Here is a 20,215-nt window from a genome sequence, read left to right on the forward strand (position 1 = left end):
CTAGCTTCAGCAGCTGCCCAGTGCTGTGGTGCTCTGCATTAACTACACAGTGGATCAATAACAATTACACCTTCTCAAAAACATGACACATAGCAGGATTGGGTTGACATTTCACTTAGGCCAACATTGATCTCAGTGCATCTGATTCCAGCCCTAAATTCAAGTCAGGCCTGGGTTTACTTGGAATAAACACAGAGTTAAAGACAAAAAAGGAAACCAGCTGCTTGCGTCTGGGTCTGGAAGTAAACAGCACTTCCCTTGGTGCAGTTCACATTTTCAATCCACAATTCTTCCTGTTGCTACCAGCAATTCTGAAGTTGATCAAAGACTATTTTTTTATATTATTTACTCACCGTGACATCAATGTTGATAATATCTCCATCCTGAAGAGGTCGACTGAAACATAAACAGAATAAAAATGGTGATAGACAGATCTCAATAAAAGGAATGTAAAAATAAATACCTAAGACTATCACACGCCCAGTGAGTCACAATGATAATTTGGAGTGGAAGAGGAATAAATGGAATAACTATATCTAATCTTTAAGTTACATTAGTCACATCAAATTTTACAAGACATACAAAATAGGAACATACTGCCATTGTTTAAAAATCTTTAAAACAGTCTTTAAAAAAATGTATTTATTAGTTTCCTTAATTTTGCAAAGACCCGAAACAACAGTTGATAATTTATATTTGCCTACATTTGGATTTTTACCATTTATATGGTTAAAACTTAAGAAGGTAAAAGAAATATTTCATGAACCATGACTTGTGTGGATTACACACTGCTTTAACAAACAGTTAAATTATGTCCCGTTGAGGCAAAATACTTCAAAATTTTTGTTTTACCATAATCAGCTTCAAAAGTTTACAGGTGGGTTTCAATTAAACTAGTATCTTTCAACATATGTTATAGATCTTAGTTTCATGTTTTAGTTTCTGAAGGAACAATATGTTATTAAGCAATGAATACCTGTCAGGAATACCATGACATAGCACGTTGTTTACAGAGGTACAAACAGATTTTGGAAAACCTCCATAGCCTAGAGGTGAGGGATAAGCATCATGACTGATGATTTCCTGATGGACAAGAGCATCTATCTCTTCAGTTGTCATGTCAACCTAAAATATTAAATAAAGAAATTGTGCAGCAACCGTTGAAGTCATTTCCTGCACTCATTGACTATGTCTACAGCTACAGTACTTTCTGATGAGATTATATAAATTTACTGTGATAAACTTGTGATACAACAGTTTAATTAATGGTGATTAACATTAAATTTTTAATTGTGCCTTTCGGACAACTGTTTGGGCATAGGATGGTGTTATGGGCTATTAGGAAATGGAGACTTTAAACTCTAAGATCCTTTAAATTATCCGTGAGTCATTCAATGACATGACTCCTTTGGGCCTGAACACTTCACAAAGCTTCCTGGGCAATTCCTTCCTCTTCTTCAATGGTTAGTGCCTCAGGCTAGCTGAAGCATATAAATACATTCTCAAAAGTATCTTCAGTTTAGATGACAAAGCTTGAAAAGTAGGTCATCCCACACCTTCTTATCTAAGAGAAATCTTACATGGGCTTTGCAGCAATGGTGGGGAGATTATGGATGATTATTTTAAAAATTCAGTCTGATACCTATCGTAGAAATTTGTTTTTCACAAATCTTGATTTCTTTCATACCTGAATAAATCCATTGTTTTAAAAAAATACTTTGGAGAGTATTTTTTCTCAAACTCAAACTAAAAAATCCTCTCTCAAACTAAAAAAAAACAAAAATAAAATTGAGTTTTATGAGTACATGAAGATATCTCCATAAACTCAGTCATAAAATTCTAAAACAAAATCTTTTATTAAAAATTAACTATTTCTGTAATATTTCTTTGTGTTATTTGATATTCACATTAAGCTTAGTTATGTTGCTATAACAACTTTATTACACAAATGATACCCTAAGTGATTTCATTCCTGAGACTCACTTCTTAAATTCTGCCCACCTTTTGGAAACTACAGGCATATATATATATATATATATATATATATATATATATATATATATATATATATATTTAAGGATTCCTATAAAGCAGGGTGTTTCAGATTATTCTGGAAGAACTAAATCTTGTAGTAAGATAGTTGTCCATAGTTACATTTTTATATTACCTATAGCTTTGTGTTATCTGCTCTAATCTTTCTTTGCAGAGCTAATGCAAGAAAACAGGAAACAAAGGATGAGGCAGAACAACTCTCTTCAGGCACACAGAAATAATGTGGGGAATAAAAGCAGAAACTACAGGCAGGAATAAGGAGGCAGAAGTCAGAACTGTCTGCCCTGGATCAAGTTGGACAGGCTGGCTGGGCCCAAAGTATCTCTGGAATGCTGATACTTAAAACTGAATTTGGATTTTAAGTTACCTCTTAAAAAAACACATAAAATAATAAAATCCCTTTCCCCCATCCCAGGCTTTACTTGGTTTTTAACAAATTAGACGTATACAAAAGAAGAGTTAAATGGAAAGAAGGCAAAGAGGAGGGTTTGTTGCCCCTTCTGTAAGCCCTTCTGAGGCTTGGTGAGACGCCACCTTTAAACTCTTCCCAGCCAGGAGGAGGACATGACGGGCCAGCTGACAAGCCTGACGAAGCCCTTGAATCTGATCTTCATTCTTAACTTCTATGCTGTCTCCCCAGTCGGGTACAATGCCTGTCGTCACATAGTCTGGCTTCTTTATGTGCTTGAGGAAAAAGGATTGAAAATGAAGATCAGAACCCAGCACACGACAATGGGATCATTTTTTCGGACACAGCCTCCTGCTTCATGGAGCTCTGCCCTTCCTGCCGGAGCACCGACCTCCGAAGCCAGCACAACAGACCCTCCAGGCTGCCCCCAGTTCCTTCCCCTGCCCTTTTGAACTTAACGTTGGCTGTTAGTGCTGCTTCTGGATGGTCTGTTAACCTTACTGTGCTTTGAGTCAAACTGGTCTGAAGTAGACTTCTGGTCAAAACAAACAGTGGTTTTCTTTTCTTCCTCCTCCCAAGCCCGTAAGAAGCATTATTGCCATTGATGAAAAAAATAGCACCAAGCTTCCAAATTGCCCAATGGCTAATTAAGAGCACTTTCATCTTCGTAACACAAAGATAAAATTTATGCAAAGGATAGCTCACAACACCCTCTCCGAATGAACGTATGTAAAAGGCTGACTGTCAAGTCTTCTGAAGCCTATTACGTAGACACTTTTCTTACACTTCGCAACTGTACCCAAACTAAGAAGGGACTAGAGAACAAAACCAAACAGCTTTCTTTTCTTTTTCTTTCTTTCTTTTTTTTTAAGTGCATAAAGAATACCTAGAACATTTCCATCACTTGTCAAAAACAAACAAAGAAACCCCCCCAAAACTCAAAACATTCAACTCTGATCACCCTTGCAGAACATTCTCCACTGCTTACTTAAACCTGTGGGCAGCATTCAGAAAATAAATACAATTTTACACACAGAGCTTCTTTCAGTCCCAAGGTTTTGCTCAGCTCTTTACAATCTATTTATGGAAAGTGCCACATAAGCATTGTTGAACAGTACCCAGGAAGGGTACACGGCAGTTGGGAACAGGAAGCTGAAGGAGATAACGCTATTTCAATTGACATCACAGCAACTGTGGAAGGGCTGAGGTTAGGGGTCTGCTTTTCGTGAAGCGTATCACACAGGGCTTAGGACTGTCACTGATTCCTGTGTTCAGAGGGGCCTGTCTTTCCTGACACAGGTAATGCCACTGCTTGCAGCACCACAGCTGAGCTCTGGATGAGCACCTGCTCCTACAGCTTTGCCACCAGGGCCCAAAGCTCGCCCGGTCTCCCCCACAGACTGTGCTCTCGTCTCCACTCTGCTTTGTGATGTGGCCAGGTTACAATTACAGGCAGAAGGGCTACTGGGTTGTCACTGACACTTCTAAAACAATACATTCATCTCTCTGGACATTTCCTTTTCTTTCCCACTAAGGAAATACCAGGAATATACTTCTGGGCTCTGGTAGCCTGTCTTACTGGCCCCTTTCCACAAAAAAGGGCCACTCACTTTCAGGGAGTATAATATACTTAATGTGGGTTTACTGCTAAAAAAAAATGCATAAAAGGGGGAAGGCAGGTGATTTTTGTGAGAAATCTATACTTCTTTCAGCTGTTCTCATTCTTCCTACATGACCCACACACCTCCTTTATACTGCATTTCGAAAATAGATTCTTTCCACAGAATTGTAATCTCTGAAAAAAAAAATCAAGAATGCTCTGAGGCAAGAGGTTTTATTTAATTATTCTAAAAGAGGATTCAAAAACAGCAGCACTAATCCTATGGAAAGTATAAGAGCAGGCTTTAGGAAAAAACACCTAGTGTATGGGCTTCAAGTAATCTCTCTTGAATGATCCCAATTTGACAGCCAATTTTTTTATTTCTCTAAAAAAGTTAAGAAACTATAGACACGTAATTTTACCTTCATGTTAGAAATTTAATATAGAAAATTTCATGGTAGAAACTAATTCTGAATAATCTAAGCAGCTGTAAGATGAGAGGTTTAGTTAAAAAAAATTAACGTGATAGAACTGCAGATGTTACAACTTCTCAAATCACAATTTTAAATCATAAACCAACTTTAAAAATTAGGATTCAAAAGGCTCAGAAATGAAAGGCGCAAACACATTTGATCGCTTCTGCAGTTAACCTTTATCTTGGCTGGAAAAAGCAGCAGATCATAGGCAATACAGTACCTCAGGCACTGGGTGGGCTGGAGAAGCTGCGGCCGGCAAAACTATACTGTGTGAAATATCTCTTTGTCTCCGGAAAAAGAAATTTCTTCTTTGTTGACTGCTTGACTGCTTGTGTAAGTAGATATGATTGAGTGGTGAAGACAGAATTCTATGATAACCTATGAGCAGAAATAGGCATATTTTAAGTTAAAAAACCTAACACAGTGCTACATGTTAAGATGCTGCTTTGTTGTCTATTAAATCATTATCCTAATCCTTCACTGGCTCAAAAAAGGAAAAGCCCCAAATAGAAAGGAAAGCAGTGGTATTCTGAGTTCTAGTACAATAATAGCACAGCATATTTATTAGCTAATACTATGTTTACATAAATGTTTGACAATGGAAAACTCCACTCTAACGGGAAACAAACATATAGAAGCATCTGCTAAGTACCAGGTCTGCAAAAAGAACAATTTCTGTTGTGGTACCTTATGCAGCAAATGTGCGGATGACCCTAGATTCAGGGCACTGTTTGGGTGGCTTTATATTCTTTAAAGCTGTTTTCCTTTCAAGAATCATGGACAAATTGCCAGCTGCACTTTTTGCCCTTGATAGGATTACTACTCTGTGTTAAGTTCACGTGCAGGGAGGCATTATACCAAAATTCACTATGATGAATGCTCAAGTCAGATAAAGACTAAATAGCAGAAATGTAGGGTGTAACCCTGAAACAAAATGAACACAGCATCCAAAAGTACCCACAACAGGAATTTAGAAACATCTATCAAAATTTTAAATGCACATATCCTTTGACTCAGCAGTTCATCTCCTAGGACCTTACCTTGCAGGTATTACGCAATAATGGATATACGAAGATGGACCCTCACTTTGTAGTAGAAAAAAAGGGAAATAACACAAATTCCCCTCAATGGGGGACTGGGGAAATCTTTATGGTATATCTATGCAACAGAAAACTATGAAGCTATTGGAGAAGAAGCTAAATCATTTTTATGTGTTGATATGTAAAGAAGCCACCATCCATTGTCAGGAAAAAAACACATGCTGAACAATATGTATAAAAAGCCCATTGATGTAAAAATAATTTATACATTTATATAAGTTTGTATATGCCTATAAAATTTCTGAAAATTGATACTCATCAACAGTGGTTATTTGCGGGGCATGTGATCGGGGCTGGGGGTGGGGAGGAAGACTTCCTGATTCATTTTATCTTCTTCTATACTTCTCACCATCCACTTTTTAAACCATCCACTTGCATTACTTTTATAATTAAAACAATAGTTTGAAAATTCCCCAACATATCACAATTGCACATCAGGGATCAGCAAACGATAGCCCGAAGGCCAAATCTGGCCTGCTGCCTGTTTTTGTACAGCCCATAACCTAAAAATGATTTTTTTGTTTCTAAACGGTTAAAAAGAAATAAGAAAAATAATATTTTTTAATATGTGAAATCATATGAAATTCAGATTTCAATGCCCATAAATAAAGGTTTATTGGAACACAGCTTATAATTATCTATGGCTGCTTTGAGCCACGGTGGCAGAGTTGAGTACTTGTGACAGAGACTGTATGACCCACAAAGCCCAAAATAATTACTATCTGGTCATTTACAGAAGTTCATCAACTTCTGGTCCAGAGCACTGCCTCTCAAAATGTGGTACCTAGACCAGCATATCAACGCCACATGGGAAAAAATGCAAAATATCAGACCCCTTCTCAATTTACTGACTCAAACTTTGGCATGAGGCCAGCAATCTGTGCCTTCATGAGCCCTCAGGGTGATTCTCCTGCCCATTAAACTATGAGAATTACTGGCCTAGAGTAACATTTCAGCTGTGAAACATAATAGAAACGTGAACTGCTGGTGAGTACTGGCCTCCAAAGTCAAGATCTCCAAGTGAACTGGAAAAAGGCACGGACACAAACAAACCCCAGTGGTCAGTGATTCAGTGTCCTAAGTTTCACTCAATTACATTCTTCCATAAAGTTGAATGTAATTGTGTTGAATCAAACTTCTAGAATCGTTTTGGTGTTATTTTAAACAATTCCAAATACTAGACAAAATGCAGCAATACCACTTCTTTTAAATATCAAAAGTTCTTTTAAATAGAGGCAGGTACATATTCCCTGAAGCTTGTACATTTCCCAGAAGACACCACCACCAGCTCTAGGACTGTCAACTGGTATATGGGGGCAGGGCATTTTCCTAGGAAAAGCAGATGGTTGGAAAGCAGAAGCTGGACTTTCATTTAGGCTCTATCACTCGGTAGCTGTATGGCCCTGATCAAGTTTCTTCTTTTGAGTCTCAGGTGAGAATTAATTAGAATATGTGAAAAAGTATGTGAAAACACTTTGCATTCTAATAAATGGTATTTCCTCAAGAACGCTTAAAAAGTAAAATGAGAAAGAAAATATGTGCTCCATTATAGCTTCTAATACTGAGCACTTACTATGTGTCAATTACTGTGCTAGGCACTTTACATATGTTAGCTCCTGAATCTTAATGAGAACGCTATGCGTTGTGAACTGTTATTGCTCCATTTCACAGTTGAAGATACTGAGGCACCCAAAGGTAAGTAACTTCCCCAGGGACATGTAGTAAGTCCCAAAGCTGTGAGAAAGCAGATCAAGTTGCCTCCCCAAAATATATTATTTTTCTCATACACATGAAAAACATCCAGAAAACGTAAAGGCATTACAAAACTATTAAAAGGTACTACCATTAGGTTATTTTTCCAAAAGTGGTTTTGGGTTGACCTAATCCATCCACTCTCTCAAGCCCTGCTCCCTTCGTTGACCAAACACAGGCTTCGGTGAGGTGGCTGACAGAAGTTGGCTGGCAGTCTAAGGATATGGAACAGAAAATCTGGATCCCAGCTAAAGCAAAGACTTAGGTGGAATCAACCGATGACTCCAGGCTCCCTAACTGCATCCCTAGATAGGATCACAGACAAGACACAAGGTTGTAAGTATTTCCCTTTGGAGGAAAGCATGCGTTATGATTGCTGTTCTGGTAACACTAATGGAATTAGTAACAATAATAATGTGGTTAACATTTAATGGCCACTTTCTTTAATGAAGTTCAGTGCTAGGTGCTCTACATACACGATCTTTTCCTTACCCATTCTGTCTGGTAGGCAGGCGGCTGTTGATGGCACCATTTTACAGATGAGGAACTAAGACTCACACCTCTAGTGGTCAATGGGGGGCCTAAGGCTCCACATCCCCTGCCACCAAACCAAGGACTGTGTCTGCCATTCCTAGATGCCTTTCTATAGTGTGCAGGGGCTCTAGTAGATAGCATGCTTTTCTTTTTTTCCTCAGGGATTAGATTTAAAGGAAAGTTTTTTTGAAAAATTATGAAAAAATAAACATGGGACCATCCAACATTTAGAATGAAGGTACTTTTCACGAAAATTCTTAGATCTGACCTAATTGGGAGGCATTGTAGTAGTGAAAATAGCATGAGCTTTGAAGTCAGACAGATCTGAGTTACCAGAACTTCTGCACCCCACATTCTTCACCATTACATGGGAAGAACAGTGCTTTCCTCTACACTAGGCTGTTGTGAGCATGAGCTAACATATGTTTGTAAATCATCTTAAAAAGCAGGTGTTCCATAAGCGTTAGTTTTTTTTCCTTTCCCTTCTCAAATCTGCAACATGTTTACCTGCAGGCCTCTAAATTTATTTATTATTTTATTCAACAACTACTTACTGAGCTCCTCCTATATGCCATGCTCTGGATGCAGACTGAACCAGGTGACAAAGTCCCCGCTCTCATGGAGCTTATATTCTGTGGCGGAACACAGACAACAAGTAAACCAACAAATACATTAGATTACATAAGATGGTGATATGCATGATGAAAAATGGGCCAGGGTGAGCAGCGGATGGCACCTTGGAACTATGGTTCTGCTCCTGGTCCCGCCAAAACCTAACTATGTGACCTCAAGTAGTAACAATAATAGTGAACATTGGTTGAGAACTTCCTGGTGCCAAGCTCTATGCGGAGCACTTCAGGCGCTGCCCACTGATACAGAAAGGCTTAAGAAAATGAGGGAGTTGTACTTTATGATCTTTGAGGTCTCCTTTAGCTCTGACATTTGTGCCTTCATTCAGCAGCATCTGATTGTCATGCTACAACCCAGGCAATGGGATGATGTAGACGCCGATCAATTTTAGGACGTATGAAGATTTTTTTCCATGCAGCTGATTACATGATAGAGAGATCATCTTTATCAGCATTATCAAGTTCAAGTACACAGTCATTACAGGGGGAATCTTTTTTATGTACTTAAACTTGAGGCACGAAGTCACCAGGCCTCTACTTGGATATCTGGCTGAGGCTTTTGAGACATTAACTTTTAGAATGAACAGCGTTGCCAATGTACCTGTCCTGCCAAATGATAGGCTCACTGCCGAAAAGATGCAGGCACACCCACACATGACTTAAACACTGGGAACACAGCCTGAACATATCCAATCTGTTGACAATTACGGTTCTGCACTCTACTCAGAAATTCCACTTTCATATGATACTTTTTTATTTGAAGCAAAATCTTTTCTTTCAATCTGATAAAAGACACCCTATAAATGCTGTCACAAGGTAACAGGATAATAAGGTACCATACCGTGTTTATTTCACTAACTATTCATTACAAACTAGAAAAAAAAAATCTGTTTTCACAGGTGAAATGAAGAAATGGGCTTAAGAAATACATGCCTTTAGAAGATAATGGTCCTCCAATTAATGTGGCAAAAAAAGAGGTGGGGCAAAATCCTCTATTTTGTTTATCATATTATAACTAATAAATAGTAGTTAACAAATTTTCTAAATGCAGAGTGAGTAAAATTAAAATCTCCAGTACCAATTATATTCAGGGTCGAAGGATAACCAAACTATAGTTACTCCTACATACTGTTCTAGAAAAGGTTTGCTGAGTTTCCTTTGTATTTCCCTTCTTTATAAAAGCACTGCTTTGGGGGCGCCTGGGTGGCTCAGTCGGTTAAGCGGCCGACTTCAGCACAGGTCATGATCTCACGGTCTGTGAGTTTGAGCCCCGCGTCGGGCTCTGTGCTGACAGCTCAGAGCCTGGAGCCTGTTTCAGATTCTGTGTCTCCCTCTCTCTGACCCTCCCCCGTTCATGCTCTGTCTCTCTCTGTCTCAAAAATAAATAAACATTAAAAAAAAAATTTTTTTTTAAATAAAATAAAATAAAAGCACTGCTTTGTACACTGGAAATTAGTACAATACAAACATTATGTTAATTATATCTCAAGTAAACAAAGAAACAAATAAGAGCACTGCTGATACCTTATCACAACTGCATCTAACTTTCCAACTTGCTACCGTCAATGTTAGGGCTAATTTGATGCACAACATCCATCATCAGAGGCAGGGACACCAGCCAGCTTTCCATCAGTCACAGGACTGGCCTCTCTGCCTCTGGGGCACCACCATTTACCTAGGATGCATAGCACACCCCCTTTTGTTAAAGCTATTTTCAGGAAACAAGGTTCAGGTGTGTACTAATTATTGCAAGGGACAAGCTGACCAATCTGGGTTAAGGAGACACAAATTGAAAATCATCAGAAACCTCAGGAGAGGAGAGCCCCAGATCAGCAAGGAGCCGCTTTGGACTAATTTGATCTTAAAAGAATGATCATAGTGAGTGTTGTTACTGTTGATTATGTAACAGAAACTCTATATAGGGTTCCCTTAGGCAGTACATCTATACGTTATTTGTTATAAATACCAGAATATTTACTGTTATCAAAGGTAATAGTAAGAATTATTTTCAGTGTCACCAAAATTCTATCAGCGTCTAGTTTCAGCTGAATGTCGAAAATTACAGGCAACTGCTTCTGTCACTCCATGGAGGAGCACACTGTGCGGCCGGAGTGTCTTTTGAAATTGGTATATGTCCTCTGGGTAGTGCAGCACATTCTTCCTGTTTTAAATTTGTACTTGCAATGGAAATCTAAGTTATGGTTTTAAATATTTTCATATTTGGTAATAGCATCAATTTCTAAAAACTCCATTTTATTTCCCTTTACAGATGAAGTCTGAAAGGTGGGATTACAGAATTCGAGTATGATGGAGGCAGGAATTCATTTTAAATAACTAATGTTGATGCATGCAACATGCCCTATATTTACTGGCCTCTTACTCAGGGTCCATTTTAATTGTTATCTGCTCATGCATTCTATACCACATAATGAAATGCTTCCATTTCACCCACTGAGCCCTGGGTTTTTCTGTGCACCTCTACTAATGACCCTTAATTAAGCCGATTTTATCCTTGAAAATGTGAGTTTTCTTCTGGCCAACAAGTATTTTTAGGGAAGAGGCCTGAATGAACTTTCAAAAAGACATTTAAAATGCTTATTATTTTAAGCAGCTGTAAAACTGAACAAAGTATATTTATTTGTACTCAAGTGGGGGCTACCAACACCTATATTTTTCATTGTATGCTTCCAGGGAAGCACTTTCACCCTGCAGCCAGCCATCAATCCTCCGTCATGTTACATTTCAGAGGTATTAAGTATCTGGCTAGAAAACAACACAATAAAGTAGCCTGTACTACTTTACATTAGTTAACAATGTCAACCAGAGATAATATGTAATTTAAAAGACACTCTGTAAAATGTCTTACTGAATATATTTTTTCATAATGATCAAATGCCAAAGTCTAGTAACAAAACTATTATTTATAGCATATCAACATCTAATTGATTTTACAAATGGAGGCAATTATTTTGGATGAAGGGGGGAATGCCTGCCAGATTTAAATGATTTATGATTACTAAGAGAGAAAACAATGTTTTGCTAATTCATTTTCAAATATGGCTCTTACAATCATTGATAATTTTAATTTTTAACCAAATGATTTGCTTAAATAATACAATGACTTACAAAAAAAAAGTAACTTACATTGTGACAGCAAACTGAGATATTTTTTAACTGTTTAGAAATATTGCTTCCTACAGTAGGCTCGAAAGGGACTGTACCACAGAAATACATTTTCGAGGTGCTGATTTAGAGTCACAGAAAGATCACACTTCATGAACTCCAACCAATTACCTAGAGTAGGAGCACAGGCTTTTATAGCACTGTGTGCTTCAAGTCCAAAAGGGAACACTGCAAATGCATCCATGCCTAATATTTCTTGACCTAAAGCACTGACTGTCTGCTTGATAGGTTTGATAACTTGCACAGATGTTGTGAAAGGAAAATTAAATAGTCTGCATCACTTGATACAACTCGCATTGATTTTCATAATCTAGTACTAAGATGTACATGTTTCAAAAGTAAATGAGAAAGATTGAAGGTTCCTTCCCATTTCAAGGAGACTATAAAGCAGACAAGAAGCTCACATTTCACAAGAAATAACCTGTGCATTTGTTGAAGAAAAAAAAAAAATCAGCTAGGGGAATGCCCCAGGCTGAAGCAGATACTGATTGGGCAAAGCTAAAGGACAAGGGCCCTTGAAACTAAACAAAAGCAAATTCATTCTGTTGACAGATGTTGATTACATCAAAGCGACAGGAACTCCCCCAACTCCCAATTTTTTTTTAAACAATTAATACCTCTCTACAGTTTACACAATAAGGACAAAGTAAGTTTCTAAACCAATCATAATAAACACTATTAAACTTGTTTTTTAAAAGTTTCAATTCAGTTGAAAACTGTTCTGTTGTGTTTTTTGCTATGGGCTTCCCCAAACAGTGGTTTATTCATTCCCATGGACACGTCTGGGGAGCCAAGCTGCCCATGCCATCAGCCCCTTCCTTCCAGGGGTTAACTGTTCTGGCTGCCAAATAAAATACAGAGTGAGCCATGTAATTATGGAGACAGTCAAAGGGCAGGCTCTATTTTGAAATCTATTTGCACAGACAAGGTCTTCCAATTGAGCTTACAGGAAACAAGCTGGTAAAGAGCCTCCTTTTCCCCAGATGCTTTCCACACTTTTTCTCCAATTCAGGAAATCATGGATATGGACACCATACACCACTGCTTCCTGGATTTCAAGCTAAGATGCCACTATAAGAAGTGTGGATCTGTTTTACAAAACTGTAAAAAAAAAACCAAAACCTTGTTTTTTCCTTTTCTTTTGCCTAATTAACGGCATTTGGCAATAGCCTCTGGATGATAAAGCAACAGTGTTTATTAAACAACATTTCTAAAGAGGATGCAGGCCCAATTATGCAGGTGTTGGAAAACAGATTATTTACTTTAATGTTCAAAATAAAGCACAAAGTCAAGTCTAAAATATACTGGCATAGATACTTGTCTGAAATAAAGATTCTACTTAACATCCAATAGTGTGTCCTTGAAGTATGTTATAGCTAAGACTACTAACGCAGTAACAGATTTCACATGAATTAAAAAGAAATGTGTAAACTATTCTAAGTGAAAAAAAAAATCACAAATCACTTTATGCTGACACATAAACATTTGTCCTGGTTGCTTTAAAGCTCTAAATTTGCGATTGTTAGGAGGCTGCATCGTGTCAGATGAAAACAGAACTGGGCCACTACTACCAATAAAAGTAAGCAAAGGAAGGAGAAATAGTAGCCTTCACAGGTACTAGCCTATGGATGTCAGAACTCACCCTCAAGCCATAAGCCAAAGCCCAGGAGTCCTGATTCTAGAGAAGATGAGCTAGAAAGTCAGCCACAGTGAGAGAGCACTTCTGGGGAAAGGAAGGGCGGTGGCCTGAGGGCACCCTCCTCCAATAATAACAACATTCAAGAATGATGCCCAGGTCACGGCAAAACATGACCTTCCCCAAGGCTCCATCAGGAAGTTGGCTCCATGCTACCTCCCTCCTCCTTTTAAAAAATTCAGCAATAGCAAATGATAGAGTATAACGACAATGACAAGCTCAGAAATGGGTTTGGGAAAACACTGCATTTCCTTCTTTACAAAAGCCAACTGGATGATATGTGATTATTCATTAAGGTATATACCACCAACACCCAGGAATATGTGACTGAAACGAAAAGCATTCCCCTCTTCTTGGGAGACAAACACACCCCCAACCTAGTCTGTAAACACATTATCAATAAACAAAACCTAGTTAATAGAGTAGACTTATGTTTGTGGGCCTAGAAAATAATTCCTTTGGGCTGGCCCAACCACAGGTGGGGGAGGGGAGTCAAAGATTAGAGTAAGAACTCAAAATCTAAAACTGAAAGATCATTTGGTGGATAAGTGGAAGTTACGTGGAAATGACTAATGTATAGAAGGAAATAGGGCTGTTGTGTGAATTTTCTCCATTTAGGGTAAAAAGTGTTTACTTCAAAATTTAAATCTAAATTCATTTTTAGAATCATACAATATTGAGTCACACTGCAATAGTATATGCTTAGAAAATCCCATTGTCTCTCAGCTAAAGTTTAGAGAAAAGCAGCTTTTTAGCACTTCAACAATACATATACTCAGGCAACTTCTTGGACAAAGAAATATTGTGTCTTTCCAGGGGAAATAAAGGAGCTGTTTATTAGGGCTGTGGTTAAAATGTAATAATTCATTCTAGTTGAGCCCTGTGGAAAATGTCATCAAAATATCATTTTCTTTGCCAGATTTTCTGGATGCCGTGATATCGTTTAAATACAGAATAAAAGGCAAACTCTGATGAGAGTAGAAGTACAACACCAAAACGAACCAAAAGCAAATGTTCATTTCATCAAAGGAAGAGGAAAGAAATTCACACACTCCTGATACCCAGAGAATGTAACTCTTCTAGGTAGGTTAGTGCAGAACATCTGGCAAACTTCAACCTTCCAAAATTTCTCAAAAGAAGCATTCCTGTTACCACACAATTTGGTTACAGAAGAGGAACATAGAAAAATTCTATATTAAAGCACATAAATAAGAATCAGAAAGAGCAATTTCACAGAAATCACACATGGAATTCAACTTTAGAGAAAGTTCATATAAAAATATCATGAGTTTTAAAAAAATGATATAGTAAGAAAGTCCTTCTTTAATTAAAAAAATACTTTATAAATACTACTGTCATATAAAACACTACTCAAAATATTACTTATTTGGATAACAATACCCTTTAATAGAAGACATTGGGACTTACAGTTTGTGATCAAAGGCACAACTTTACCATGAAAATTTTTCAATTGTATTAAAGCATTTGAAAAGAGTATAATTTTAGTCCTCATCTTACAATAGTGTCAACTGAATTCTATATGCAACGTGCTCTAGTTATATTTTTGGGTGTATTTTTCTATCTTTTTATGAACCATTTAAAGTTATTTATGCAAACAACTGGTATAAAATAGCTCAGAGCTTTGACCAAAACTGCAGTATCAACACCAAAAAAAAAAAAAATTTTTTTTTTTACATCATAATATTTTTCTGAGAATGTTTCACTGTACAATTCCAAGTGAAAGGCATGAAATAAAAAGAAAACATTTAAATATAAATTCTACCATGGTATTTTGACAATTTGGGGAGTTTTGTTTCTGCTCTGTAACCAGGCAACAGGAGTGATAGGTATGTAGGTAGGTCAATAATCACAACCCAAAATGAGGAAGCTAAAGGTCCAGGAAAACAATATATTTCTAACCTTCTGCAGTTGAGATTATATAGATTTAAGACAGTAGAAGCCAAGATTACTCACCAAGGGGTTATTTTCACAAGAAAAATGAAGAGAAAATAAACAGTAACATCTTTACTAAAAGAAAAAGTTTGGACTGATGTAGTTATGCTGCCACAAATAGTTCTATATTCAATTAAACCGTACAGACTTAGTTAACCATGTGAATAATCACTCCACAGCTTTAGGCATGAATGCAAAAAGTGCAATGCATTAAAATGGTACAGGCTTAAAAGGAGTCCCACAGAAGCCTACTTACAAACTCTTCCTTGTCTTTTTTTTTTTTTTTTTTAACGAATGCTCAACTATAAGACCATTATTTTTGTACTGAAGATTAAGATTAAAAATTAAAACTATCACATCACCCCTAACAAAACATGTATTCTATCTGTATTAAGCAGGCTGCTTTTCAATCTGAAAACAATATTACTTGAAAACCTTAGCTGACCAAGATTATTCACATTTGGTGGAATGACAAATTCATGATCTCATTTTTACTTATTTATTTCATCTCATTTTTATTTTTTTTTTAAGTTTATTTATTTTGAGAGAGAGAGAGGGCATGAGGGGGGAGGGTCAGAGAGAGAGAGGGAGAGAGGGAGAATCCTAAGAGGGCTCCGTTCTGACAGTGAGGAGCCTGACGCAGGGCTCAAACCCACAAATTCATGAGATCATGACCTGAGCCAAAATCAAGAGTTGGACATTCAACCGACTGAGCCACCCAGGTACCCCCATCATCTCAGTTTTAGACTAACGTCTTCAATATAACCACAATACCAAAACATCTGATGTATACAATATTTGAAACATGTTTATTGTCTAATGTGAGGTGTATTGAACATTTAGTGGAATGTTACAAAAAGAAAAACAACCCTAACATGCCTAAATAAAACACAGCCAATTTGGAGGTAAAAAGAAGTAAATACTATGGAACTTAAACATTTGAGGGACACCTGGGTAGCTTAGTTGTTAAGCATCCAACTCGATTTTGGCTTAAATCATGATCTCACATTTTGTGAGTTCAAGCCCTGTGTTGGGCTCTGCACTGACAGTGCGGAGCCTGTTTGGGATTCTCTCTTTCTGTCCTTCTCCTGCTCTCACTCTGTCTCTCTCTCCCAAAATAAATAAACTTAAAAAAATTTTTAGGGGTGTATGGTTGGCTCAGCTGGTTAAGCATCTGACTCTTGGTTTCGGCTCAAGTCATGATCTCACGGTTTCGTGAGTTCAAGCCCCATGTCAGGCTCCATGCTGACAGTGTGGAGCCTGCTTGGGATTCTAGCTCCCTCTTTCTCTGCCCCTCCCCCACTCATGCTGTCTTTGTCTCTCTCAAAATAAGTAAATAAACTTAAAAAAATTTTATATTTTGTTTGTGAATGCACGTGGCATTATATTTACTTGAGTTCTTGCTTAAATTGGTTTTCCTTCTTTGAGCAATAGTTGGTTCAGTTGGACAAGTTAGTGAAACACTCTGAGCCTTAGTTTCCTCATCCGGTAACAGGAACAGTAATACCTTCTTCACAGGGCTGCTTTGATAATTGTACGACATGAGGTATGGAAAGGGACACAAGGTAAGCACTTGATAAATTGCAATTGTGATCATAGGTTGTATGATGGAAGGAGGGCACTGTAAAATGGACTAATCAGTAGGTAGAAACCAGCCCGAATTTCAAAATGTGCTTTGGCCATTCACAAAGTATTCATAAGATCCTAGATTGGGTCTCAGAGCTGCTACTTAAAAACCACGCTATCCAGAGCACAGGGCCTCTCCTGCCTTCATTATAGGACCATCGCGACCATCAATGGGGGCTGCAGATGTATTAATACTTTACAAACCGGATAGCATCTCATGACTGTAGTGTATTGAGAGAAGAGTCAGACTCGCTAGGATGAATTATGCACAGCCTAATTTTGACATTTTTCTGAGAATTCTTGGTGAGGCCTTCCTTTCTAGAATCCTGATGGCTAATGGTGAAGTCTAAGGAAAATCTCTTTTTCCATTCAGAGGCATAAAAGACCCCAGCTTTTCTCAAGAATCATATCATTCCAAACACATTAGTCAGAATAGTTTTGATATCTGTGCAAAAGGTGAGATAGGAGAAATCATGTTTTAGAAAGATTCTACTTGGCATTGAAGACATTCCCTATAAAGCTCACTATTACAAACAATTTTAAGAGTGACAGCAGATGCTATTTTTTATTCTGTTACTAAACAGTGTTCAGTCCATACTGTGTTTATCCATAAATTGTTACATTGTCCTTGGTAAACTCAATCACTTAAAGTTTGTAAGATTTTCAATATATTTGTTTCAGTGTGCAACTATTTAATAGAAATATTCTAGAGCTCACCAAACCTTATTGTTTATTGTACCAAGAAGTCTTCTTTGCATAAAAATTCCTGTTTATTAAACAGTGATACAGGAAGAACTTATTTACATTTCAAGCACCACCAACATACATCATTTATGACAAAAAAGGCAAGCACTCCATAAGAAATGCTCAATCACTGTCAATCACAAACACCAAAATATACATAAACCAAAGCAAGCCATGTGAACTGTATTAAATTCAGCTACACACAGAATTACTAACCAAACAAACAAAAAAACAAATAATTATCAGTGACTCACAGACCTATTTACACAGAACACAAAATAACTTGGAAAGGTGTAACCATGGAAACCTAATAGCCTAAATTCAGTGCCTTTAAAATTTGCATTTATTTAAACACTGTGCAAATGATGTCCTTACAAAGTTTAAATATTGTAAAAGCAGTCAAAGCTTATCTTTGTTATCTGATCATTGATCAAAATAGTTTCAACTATAAATTAGCTGCTTTTAAAATTATTCAGGGACCAATTTAATGAAACCATGATAAAAATGTCAAACAATTTTTTAATTTTTCAATAAACTGTTATTTTCACAACCACTGATTAACAATTGAAAAAACTCAACTATACACAACAAATCTCATAAGAGTCAAATAATATTAAAACGTGCTTTGACATAAAGACTTTTCTTAAACTCACACTGTTGCATGCAACCACCCTCACTTCCTCTAATTAACTATAAAAGCAGAAATGCTATTAGCTGTTTCAGTTTACAGGTGATTTTCGCTGACAGTTACCATTTGAATAGTTTAATATTTAATGCTATAGTTAGTCATAATGTCTTATATTTTATTTTATAAGCTACATGAGTAAAACATTATTTTGTAGTTCACTGGCTCCCACACTCAAGATGTAATGTTCAGTGTGTATTTCATTATGTAGATGAGCACTGGATGTTGTTTGACATGATTTAAATGGGTCAACAGTATTTTCCTAGTCACATTAATCATTCGGACAGCTAGAATAAGAAAAAGGGCCTTGAAAACTAAAACTAGAGAATCTATTCACACAAATGACACTTACCATTGGCGGGTTATCTAGGATGTGGTTAAGCAGAAGGAAGAGTTACAGACTTTGAACACATGTTTCATTATTTATTCAGAAACCACTTCAAGACCTAGCTCCATTTTCAGAATCCAAGTGAACACCCACAGGGACAGATTTCTGAGATACCAAACTGTAATTTTTTTTTAAAAAAAGCATTAGATAGAAATCTATGAAAACTTTTTCATTTGAGAAGAATAAAATTTGGGGAGCCCAGCCACAAATGAGACTGGGCTTAAGGATAGTGTCAGGTGTATGGTGTCTATAAAAATATACCACAACACAAATGAGGACACTGCCCCCACTATGGACAATAATCCTGTCTTTACCTGCTGATGGCGACTAGGAAGTGGAGAGGAGAAAAAGAAAAAGCAGAACCAGTTTTTAGAAATAGCTGCAAATCATTTTGTTCCAGCCCTGAGTCAAAAGGACCTGGTAAGGAACATGGAAATAATAGGTGTGAGCTCACCAACAACAACTCCACAGCCCCTTTGCCTTTCATTGTCATGACTGACCTTTACACTGGGTCTGACCGAGGGATGATTTTGGTCTATGTGGCTATTCAGTGTGCCAGAATACTATTCCGGACAATCATCCTACTTTGTTCCATATGACCAAGTGCTTTCTAATAACAAGTATGGATGTGACATACAATCTTCCCAATGGAAGCTCTTTAGTGGGTCTTCAGCAGCTGTGAAGAAGACAGTGTCCAGCATTAATTTTTTCATTCCGAACCCACTTCTCAAAGGTCATTCTCTTGAGTGGATGTGCTCTGTCCTCTCCTGAAACCACACAGAACGAGCCATAGTCCATGGAAAGCCCATGTTTTGTTTTTCTTGTTATTTTTTGTTTTGTTTTTCTTTCTATGAAAATGGTACGTGTGTGGTATTAATTATTTTTATAATATTAAAACAGCATAAACAGTAAAAGTTACGAACAGTAAAAAGCTTCCTGAGATGACCGCTGCAAACACACTTTAGAACATTTCTCAAAGTATTCATTAATATATTGCTATTACATTTCATATTAATGTATCATATTTTATAAATATTCAGTTTGTACATGTAGTTTTGTTAAGCTGCTTTTTGAAAGCAATTAACATCTCTCTACAATATATGGAAGATATCCATCTTTAACAACAAATACAGAGCTACACAATTATTTTTAGGCCTCTTGGGTTGTTTTATTTGTTTCATAGTATTCCTTTATATCGATGGGTAACATAGCACTTTTTTAAACCAGTGATGAGCATTTAGGTAATTTCTTTTTGTTTGTTTTTTGTTTTTGTTTTTGTCTTGCATAATATGCTTTTTACAAATACAGTTGCACATGTGACCAATTATTCTTTTTAGCTTAAGTTCCTAGAAGCAGAATTCATAGGTTAAGAAATATGCAAAATTCTG

The 20,215-nt window shown here is 37.0% G+C and overlaps 1 protein-coding gene across 2 annotated transcripts in view; it reads right to left on the reverse strand.

Annotated features, from left to right (window-relative positions):
• METAP1D (methionyl aminopeptidase type 1D, mitochondrial) overlaps window positions 1-20,215 on the reverse strand; it is an 86,987-nt gene that overhangs the window by 13,189 nt on the left and 53,583 nt on the right. For both annotated transcript variants that reach the window (XM_058714070.1, XM_058714077.1), the window contains exons 2-5: window positions 4,758-4,915; window positions 2,587-2,736; window positions 977-1,125; window positions 354-396 (exon numbers count right to left, since the gene is read on the reverse strand). In XM_058714070.1, coding sequence (XP_058570053.1) covers window positions 354-396; window positions 977-1,125; window positions 2,587-2,736; window positions 4,758-4,915 — 500 coding nt within the window. The remainder of the gene's footprint in view (window positions 1-353; window positions 397-976; window positions 1,126-2,586; window positions 2,737-4,757; window positions 4,916-20,215) is intronic.

Source organism: Neofelis nebulosa, chromosome 2 (assembly GCF_028018385.1).
Source record: "Neofelis nebulosa isolate mNeoNeb1 chromosome 2, mNeoNeb1.pri, whole genome shotgun sequence".
NCBI lineage: Eukaryota > Metazoa > Chordata > Mammalia > Carnivora > Felidae > Neofelis > Neofelis nebulosa.